At 40.9% G+C, this 9,883-nt stretch overlaps 1 protein-coding gene across 1 annotated transcript in view; it reads left to right on the forward strand.

The window, feature by feature from the left end:
- Window positions 1-6,783, forward strand: part of ets1 (v-ets avian erythroblastosis virus E26 oncogene homolog 1) — a 55,643-nt gene extending 48,860 nt beyond the window's left edge. The window contains exons 8-9 of the mRNA XM_037678115.1: window positions 6,107-6,225; window positions 6,466-6,783. Of these exons, the coding sequence (XP_037534043.1) occupies window positions 6,107-6,225; window positions 6,466-6,681 (335 nt within the window). The 3' untranslated portion in view covers window positions 6,682-6,783. The remainder of the gene's footprint in view (window positions 1-6,106; window positions 6,226-6,465) is intronic.
- Window positions 6,784-9,883: the final 3,100 nt, after the last annotated feature.

Consider the following 9,883-nt stretch of genomic DNA (forward strand, 5'->3'; position numbering starts at 1 on the left):
CACACACACACACACACACACACATTTACCATGAAATATTAGTTCACCCAGCACTCTTTCTATTTCTTCTTGAATTAATCCATTCCACTTGATTAATAGGAGAATATCAAACCATTAATAGTTCACTCCGGGTTTTCCTGGTTACCTACAACAACTCACCACACCTCGTGCAGTGTTTCTCTGAGGTCACTTGGTATGGCAGGGGGTAGGAAGCATGAGAAAAGTGGCGTATGCTCTATTCACACAAGGAGAGCTGTTGGTCAGGCTACTTTCTTGTTGTGTCATGCTCTAAAATAGTTACTGATTCAAGTGTTTATTTATGGAGGTAAACCTAGATGTTTAACATCTGGTTAAACTACACCAGAATGCAGGCAATGGCTTCTACTTTAATCATATTGTTCTGGGGGAGGACCCCCAGACCCTCCCATCAGTTTGTCCCCTCCCCCACATTACAAATGCTTCTGACGCCAGTGGGGTCCACGTTGAATTAAAACAAAGTGCTCTGCTGAAAAACACACGGAGAACTCACCTGTAAACGTTACACAACAATGTGAACATTCTTACCAAAACTTGTCAAACTTTTTTGATACCAAAGGGCTCTTTCATGGTCGTAGCCATTGTTTACCTGTTATCAGTCCCTTCGGCTGTTTTCATAGACCAACAAACCCCACTTGATAGCACCCATTAACAATCTCTGCTTCCATATTTTTACTTTAAAGACCCAGTAACCATCAATATGAGCAAGAAATGTCTAGATTTTATTGCTTTCTTTGACATTGTTATGACTGGTCTTAATGACATTAATGAGTCCTTTAATACAGCTAAATTGTTTTCTTTTTTGTTTGTTTGTTTGTGGCATTGTGTTAGCTGCCTTATCACATACTAAAAGTAGGGGTGTTCTGATTCTAGTTTTCTTCAGCCTGAGCATTAATACTTCAGCTTGGGTACTTGCCGATACTGAGTACTGATACCTAGCAATTAATGAGTTATTATTTAAACTTTTCCACTTGTTTTATTAAGAACACAGTCTGTTGTCTTAATATGACCTGTGTTTATCTTAAAATATCTCTAAACTTTGGGCATTTTTCATTTTTGGAATAGGAAATGCCATCACCAAGCATAAAAGTGGTGTAAGTATGAGTACTTGAGGCTGATATCGGGCCACCACTGACTACGCTAAAGCTGCTTTAGTTAAATATATATAACAACATAACTATAACAATATGCACAATTTTTCGCAATACTGTTGGTCTCATGAGATGTGTTAGTGCTCAGTGAAAGTGTTGAGGATGACTTTCAGCTACTGCCACACCACTTTTTAGCTCAGTAGCTGCAAAAATCACCAACATTCATGTGCATGCTAAAGACGATTAGCTGCAGTGGCCATCTTGAATTGAGTTAGCCCCAAAAATTAAACAAATTAGTTTCCAACAGTTTCATTAAAATCTCTTCAGCAATTTATGATTTTGCATACAGTAAAAACAAAAAGTCACACACATGATGACACGAGGAACATTATTGTTCCACCACAACATATTTTTCACACAGTCAAGTTAGATTGTTGAGGAGTTCCTCCCTAAACGCTGCAGATTATTGGGACTTTTTCAGGCCTGTTTAAATTATAGTCACACGGCTTCAGGATTGCCTGCAACAAAAGAGAGGAAGCCCACCACATTTCACAAACGATGCGTACGTCAAATCTGATTAGACTGACCCAGAACCAGCCTGCAGACGTCAACAGTTCATTTGGACGTTTACTGGTTCAAATGGCACTCGTACAACAACGAGCCATACATTTGTAATGAACCATGTGCTAATCTATTCCTAATCCAATAATAATTCATTTCCTTAAGAAATACATATCACCCGCCGCCTTTCAAGCAAAGATTTTTTGTTGTGCATCCAAACCTTGAAAACATTGTCATACATGAGTATTTGTGCAGTGGTTTATGTGATATTCAGCTGACAAGAAACAGATTAGACTCTGAATAGATAATAAGTTCAGACTAAATGTTAGCGATCAGTCTCAGTTACTATCTCCCCAAAATCTAGGTCAGTGTTTTTCAAATTGTCTGATTCACATGCAGTTTTGTGTTTTTTAAATTCAGTTGGCTGTGGCAACCGTCTGGAATCGGGATGACTTCAAAATATAGTCATCTGTAGGCGTACATCCAGTGATTACTTTCTGCAAGTTTTATTAAAATTAACTCTGTGAGTCATGAGATATTTTGCTAACAGACAAATAAATGCATATGTACACAAACGCACAAAAACTAATAACAATAAAATAGAATCCTGAGCTTCTCACCCAGATTAACTAAAGTGAGAAACTATATAAAAGTAGATAAATTATATAATTTCTGAACAGACCATAGATTCTATGGACTTTGATGTATTTTTATATAAATATATAAAAAAAAACAATAGGTGAATCAGTTCTCCAGTAGTTTGACACAAGTACATGCACTTTTTTTCTCACTTCCTCCGGCTTTTTATACAATAAAAGAGGGAAAGATTATGAAACGGAGGTTTGAGAGAGGCTGTTTTAGAGATGGAGGCACGTTTGGAAGAGAAGGAGAGCAAGGGAAAAAAAAAAAATCATAATCAATTGAAGCAAACCTTGGAATAAAGAAACGTGCTTTATGTATTTATGGTGTGTTTATGGTGTGTTTATGGTGGCCCGTAGCATCGCTCCGCTCGGCTTCCTGCCTCTTGTCACCAGGGTGAACAGGTGACACTCGCAGCTCGGATCAGGAGTCAGATAAGGCTGCTGAGAGATAAATGAAGCTGCGCTTACATCTTTGTAGGTTTCCGGTGATAATTTACACCTCTGCATTTAAAACGTTGCACTTTCAGCACGTCTGAAAAGATCTGGATTCTGTTCTTCTGTCTTTAAGCTACAAATGAAAACAGATCCCGGTATGTTCACATTGCACTCGTTGATAATTTAGGTCATGTATCATGATGTTGAGGCACTAAATGGCCTCATTTATCTCTGAGCTATTTCGCTTCTGCCATAGCTCTGGAAGCGTGCGGTGAATCAGATACTAAACATTGCCATGAATAGAAACGCTCCCACCCTTTCAGAATTCTGTTTCAATGAGGCCCTTGTGCATGACGATTGTAGCATATTTTTGGAAACTTTTTATGTGACAGGGGTCGCCTGCATTCTAACGTTTGAGCACAGTGGGTTGGTGTTACCCTTATGTGGGCTGGCTGCTGCACTGGCTGACATCTGAACATGAGCCGAAGCTCCGTGTGTGAAAGAGACGCTGTGTTGCAAAGCTGCAGCTTCTTTTCAAAACTCAAAAGTGGCTGCTGTCATGCACCCTCTTCAGTTCTGGCAGCAGCAAAAAAAAAAAAAAGAAAAAAAAAAGTCTCTGAAATGCCATTTTCAAGTCTTCAGCCCACACATCTGTTTCCCTGAAAGCCTTTGGTTTGCGTTGTGTAAGGGCACGTTTGGTTTTCTTAGGCACTCGAGAGGTGAGCTTTGCTCAGCTCCAGTTTCTGCTGAGGCGGCGTGCTGCACAGGCAGGTGTGATTTCGACATGCGAGCCTCAAAAGTGTCTCTGAGTTCTTGTGCGCACAGAGCAAACCGCACGATCAAAGCGTAGCTCCGTGAATCTAGTTCATAGACAAAACCAGCCCTTCTTTGTTCTGCTTTCCCTCCTTTTTCCATCAACTGTAATAAACTCTTGTATTAATGTTAAAAATAGGCTGCAGTGGATTATCTGTATTTTATTTTGTAAAAAAAAAAAAAAAAAAAAAGGCCTCCCATTGTAGCACATCTGGGGACTTTTGTTCCATAGATGCTCAGTAGAGGCCTAAAGGCAGCTTCAACCAGTGATTTCATCTGTCTGGAACTCACACACTGTTCAGGGCAGCTGGCAGGCAGCATGAGACCGTTGTATGGTGGAGGACTTTGGTTCTTCTGTTGGTCTTCAACCTGACCCGCATTAGAAGGGTTATATATACAGTATAAAGTTAACATCCCTTATCTCTTTTATAAATTCTGCATCTCTTACACGCCTCAATTTAAACTTTAGCTTTGCTGATGTAATGTCCTTTAAAGGAATCTTTGAAATTGCATGAAGTGATGTTGGTGGAAAGTTAGTGACTAATGATTCCCTTTAGTTTTTGTAGGTGGCTGTTTGATGCTCTCAGTTTGGAGAGATGCAGTTTCATTCTGACCAGACTTACAAACGATTGGTTCGAATGATGTCAAAACTTAAGTAACGTGGTGCCATCATAAATAAACCCAAATCTGAAATATTTCATGTTGGTATAAGCTTACATTATTTTATACATGTTTACACTACCCTTATCTCACTTTATAAAGTTATTCCTGGAGAATTTGCATAATATTATTTCTGGAAGTGTTTCAGGCAGCAACACAAGCGGTTAACCAGCTTTTAGCTTCTCTGTTTTAACTTGTAAATAACTACAAAGATTTTTTAATTAACACAGTAATCAGAATAAACTTTATTATCATTGCACCGAGATATAACGAGAACACGTATGTACAGTCGTCCAAAAGATGGGCGGAGTGCACGAAGCTGCTGTTTTCAGACGGCAGCAATCTACCGTCATTTACAAACTATTGAGCGCACCTGAATCTTAAGGTTTTTTCCTCATGAGGGAGTTTTTCCTTTCCACTGTCGCCTTCATGCTTGCTCAAGATGAGAGTTCTGTGATGGAGTTAAACTCAAAGCAGTCTGCTCCTCAGATAAATAATGTTAAATTATTATTTTTATATATGAATGTTTCTGTTCAGTGCCCTGAAATGACTTCTGTTGTGACTTGGCGCTATATAAATAAACTGAATTGAATATAAGCCACGCCCACTAAATTCAAAAATATATATTTTTTGTACATATATAAGCTGCACTTGTGTATAAGCCACACGTGTCCACGTTGTAATATAAGATATTTACACAGATTATTATTATTTTTTTACTTTTAATGAAATACATACTGGTAACATACACATATATGTACAGTAAATGTTTTTTTTTTTTTTTTCTGAACAGTGCCTGTAACACAGCTGGATTAAAAAAAGAATAAATAAATAAAACAGTAGCCTATCAGGACGTCATTGAGTGCCAACTTCATCTTCCTCCTGCGCACTGTGCCCTTCAGCTTATGCCGTCCTCTTCATCATGCAGCTGCCTTTCGAAACCCGTTGGCGATATTTTTTTTACCCTGCTCCACTGTCGGGATCCACTTTTGCAGACTTGAGAAAAAAGTTGCTTTTCACATGCGGCCAGTTTTGATAGACGATGTCTCGCCGCTAGTCATCCAAGCCTCCCACTGAGCTTGGAGTGCCACATTAATGCACGATGCATACTTATTTCAAGTGGCTGCAAATACTTGCTTGTGCCCTAATACTTCGAAGTTTCCTCACTCCCTGGGGACACAATGGGGAGAGGAGGAGAGTCCCCTCCTCCCCAGTGACCTGTTCGGTAATTTCATTGGTCAGATTTTTTTAAACCTTTATTTGTACAGGTATTCTCACTGAGTCATGAGGACCCACCCCCTAAGAGAGACGTGTATTGGGCAGCTATGTGAGCACCTAGGTGTGACGAGGCTAAATGTTTTGGTGGCATGAAGCTCGTTAGCTCATTTAAAACAAATCCATAAATTAGCTGCAGCATTGTATAAACTGTGGTGTTCAAAGCGTGTCAAGAAAGTAGCGGCTTGTAGTCCGGAAATTACGGTACCTTGTCTCTGTTCAAGCTAGCCTTGAGCTCATCAGTCAAGTCAGAATTAAACTTGATTTCTTCAACCTGAGGTCAGTCAAAGAGCTGTCCAACAGGCAAATTATCAACGCTTCACATTCTTTCCACAGAAAGAAAGCATAAAGAGTCCCCTGGATTGCATTGAGCTTTAATGTTCTCTTCATCATTCTTATTCTTGTTTGTTGATCAGAGTTTTGGGGCTTTTAGCCAATAATTCAACTTCAGATTAGGGATTGTTCTCCAAACCAGATCTCTTTGACGAGGTCGGACACTTACCTCAGTACAGCCAGCATCAGCACAAACAGTTAAGCATTCTTTCAGTCTCAGCGCCTCAAACACCTTCTGTCCTTCTCCCATCTGTTCTGCAGGCAGCGGCCCCATCCAGCTGTGGCAGTTTCTGCTGGAGCTGCTGACCGACAAGTCCTGCCAGTCCTTCATCAGCTGGACAGGCGATGGCTGGGAGTTTAAGCTTTCTGACCCAGATGAGGTGAGAGGTTGTGACCCTGCTGGTCGCTAGCACTCAAGATGGGAGGTCCTGAGTAGCTGGCCAGATGAACAAGATGTCGTCTTTGTTAACAGCAAAACAGTTGCCTTTTGTGTCTGGCTTTAATGACATTTTAGAATACTTACCTAGCTTTGCATTAGCAGTGCTATTGTTTCAAGATGTGGCTTCATGTCAGACTTAACCCAATTAGTAACTTTATTTTTTTATTTTTTGGTGTCTCAGGTCGCTCGCAGATGGGGCAAAAGGAAAAACAAGCCCAAGATGAACTATGAGAAACTGAGCCGTGGCCTGCGTTACTACTACGACAAGAATATTATCCACAAGACATCCGGGAAACGCTACGTTTACCGCTTTGTCTGTGACTTGAAAAGCCTGCTGGGCTACACGCCCGAAGAACTGCACGCCATGTTGGACGTAAAGCCCGATACGGACGAGTGAAAGACGCCTCCGAAAGACAAAGAGAGGACAAATGTTCAGGAGCCACACGGACTGAGGCTCATGAAGTGGGTCTAAGCATTCAGTAGAGCTGGTAACCCATTTATCGGCAGACCAAAAAGTGTTTCAAAGACTAAAGTGTGGTCTTCATCAACTTTGAGCTCCTGACTCTCAGTGTGATTTCAAAAGAAGGCAGAAGCCAAAAACCTGTATTCAAACCCTGTTGGATTGGAAATGTGAGAGTGTGTGAGAGTGTGTGAGTGAATCTGGTTCCTGCTTTATTTAGCAGTTCAAGGCAAATAAAGACCTGTTGGGTAGAGTTCAGGTTAGTTTCTGTTCGGTTCTGTCCAAGCAGCAAAGTGGAGGAGGCAAACCAACAGAACCAAAAGAGAAAATGATTCTTTCCATCGTCGGGTTAGACTGACAGCAGTGAAGTTCCTGCTGAGATGACGGTTGCCAAAATGTAAAACTGAACTTAGGAAGGTGTTGTGTCATATTTACAGACGTGCTGTTAGTGTAGAGAGGAAGAGCGTTTCAGTGAGAACCAGAACACGTGTGTTAGGATTCAGTGTTGTGCCAGTATCATGTTGTTAAAATGCCCAAATTAAACCCACAGAGCCGGTTTCTGTCCAGAAGTGGACTGAAGTGGAAAACTTAAAACTGAGACTAGACTGTTAGGATCTCAGTGATTTGTGTCAGCCTACACTGTAGACCCGGTTCTCTGTAGACCCAGTGCACTGTAGACCTGGTTCTCTGTAAACCCAGTGCTCTGTAGATCCAGTACTATGTAGACCTGGTTCTCTGTAGACCCAGTGCTCTGTAGACCCAGTACTCTGTAGACCTGGTTCTCTCTAGACCTGGTTCTCTGTAGACCCGGTGATCTGTAGACCCGGTGCTCTGTAGACCTGGTTCTCTGTAGACCTGGTGCTCTGTAGACCTGGTGCTCTGTAGACCTGGTTCTCCGTAGACCCGGTGCTCTGTAGACCCAGTACTCTGTAGACCTGGTTTTCTGTAGATCCAGTACTCTGTAGACCCAGTGCTCTGTAGACCTGGCTCTCTGTAGACCTGGTTCGCTGTAGACATGGTGCTCTGTAGACCTGGTTCTCTGTAGACCCGGTGCTCTGTCGCCCTGGTTCTCTCTAGACCTGGTTTTCTGTAGACCCGGTGCTCTGTAGACCTGGCTCTCTGTAGACCTGGTTTTCTGTAGACCCAGTGCTCTGTAGACCTGGTTCCCTGTAGACCCGGTGCTCTGTTGCCCTGGTTCGCTGTAGACCCGGTTCTCTGTAGACCTGGTGCTCTGTAGACCCAGTGCTCTGTAGACCTGGTTCTCTGTAGACCTGATTTGTTGTAGACCTGGTGGGAATTACCAGTATTCATTCCTGGAAATTTTAAACTGAAAGTATCTGTTTCTTTAGAAACTGACTGACTCACCTTTACGCACAACGTTGCCACCTTGTCACAGACACATAGAACGACTGAAACTTGTGTTTTTATCGTGTTCTACCAGTATTAGCAACCTGTAGACAATCTGTGTGGGAAAAATTCAGGAGCTGTTTGTAAAATCAGTGTTTCAAATGAGATAATAGAAATCTGTCCAGGTTTGTTGTGTTTTAATAGTCCCTGTCTACGAATTCACAAGTTATTTAACCCAAGGAGAGGTTTGTTTTTACAAAAGAATGCAGAACGTCAGATTAATTCAGCCTGTTCTGAAGTCAGTTTTGGTCAAGAGAAAGCATGTAGAGAGATCAAGAGTTGTTGGATGAGAGGAGAAGGGGACAGAGAGAGAATGGGGAACCGTTTGGTTTAGAGGGATGTGGCAGAAAAGAATGGCTGCTTGGGATGTAGAGTAGATGGCAATAGAAGAAGCGGGTTACACATACAGGATTCAGGAACAAACACAATGATGGTATTTGTGCACACTTTACAGCTGGTTACATTAGAGTAAATTGGCAGCAGACCCCACCCCACCTCCTCCCAGACAGTGGGAACAGTGTCTGCACACTGGGAAATGCCAAAGTTGAATATTGTCTTGGACATTATTGTTTACAGTGGCTGAATGTTACCCCTTATGGATGAAAATAGCTTTGGAGATGTCTATTTGTACAGATTGTATTTCATAACGCTTTATTGGGGACCTGGATTACGCAAACAAGCAGGAATAATAACCAAAACCCATGTGAGGTCTGTGGCTCCGCGGTGTTTGAAGAAGTCTCCATGTGTTTTTGAATGTGTCGTCTTTTAGTCGGGTTTTGGTTCAGTCTTTGTGAAGCAGACAGCCTCACTGCTGTAGTTGTTTGTGTCTTCGTGAAGCTCTGACTCAGTCCAGAGAATCGGATCAGTTGTAAACTGCACTGTGGGATCATTCCTTTTCTACGACCAGACTTTTGTTGTTTTGTTTTATTTTTTCTCATGATGTTCATAAGAAAGTATTCTTTTGCCGAAAATGAGTGTTTTAATTTCCACGTGGGAGACTTCGACCTGCTGCAGGACCTGTTTTAACGACTCGGAGGCGAGCGTCCACGTACCGATGCATATCTCAACACACGTTCAGAAGGAAAGCCTTGTTGTTCTTTTCTGTATATTTTATAGTGTCTTTTGTATTTTTGTTATGAGATCATTTTTTTTATTGTATTTAGTTCACAAACCTTTGAATATTTTTCAATAATTTATATTTTATAAAAGACGAGCGATGCAGACAGCTGGTGCTTTCACAGGAATTTAAAGGTAGTGCAGGACAAAATAATGTAGCGGTTTTTATTTTTTTGATTGTTTTATTATTATTATTTTATTTTTTTTATATAGAAAATAAACCTGTCTGCTAGAGAAAAAAGAAAAAAGAAAGGCTGATGCTGGCCCATCAATGATTTCTGCTGGAAAGGTTTTATAAACGGTAACTTCTATTTCTAAAATGTACTTCAAAATGTTATAAAATATATGTGGAGACAGATTTTACCCCTCTGTGTGGAGTTTCTTTTCATTCCGCTCGGAGCCGTCCCGTACGTTTGCAAACTTGCTAAAATTAGTCCCATATTTGAACTCCTGTTTTGATAAATGATAAATATAATTTTACTCACAGTAATATTAGCTGTAGCTTACTCTATGAATGAATGCATGTCGTCCAAAACCATTTATGATAAGAAATAATCAGTTATTATAGATGTTTTTATGTAAAATCTCAGGAAACATTCTATCTTCTTTAGGGATG

This window comes from Nematolebias whitei, chromosome 6, assembly GCF_014905685.2.
Source record: "Nematolebias whitei isolate Nwh7 chromosome 6, NemWhi1, whole genome shotgun sequence".
NCBI lineage: Eukaryota > Metazoa > Chordata > Actinopteri > Cyprinodontiformes > Rivulidae > Nematolebias > Nematolebias whitei.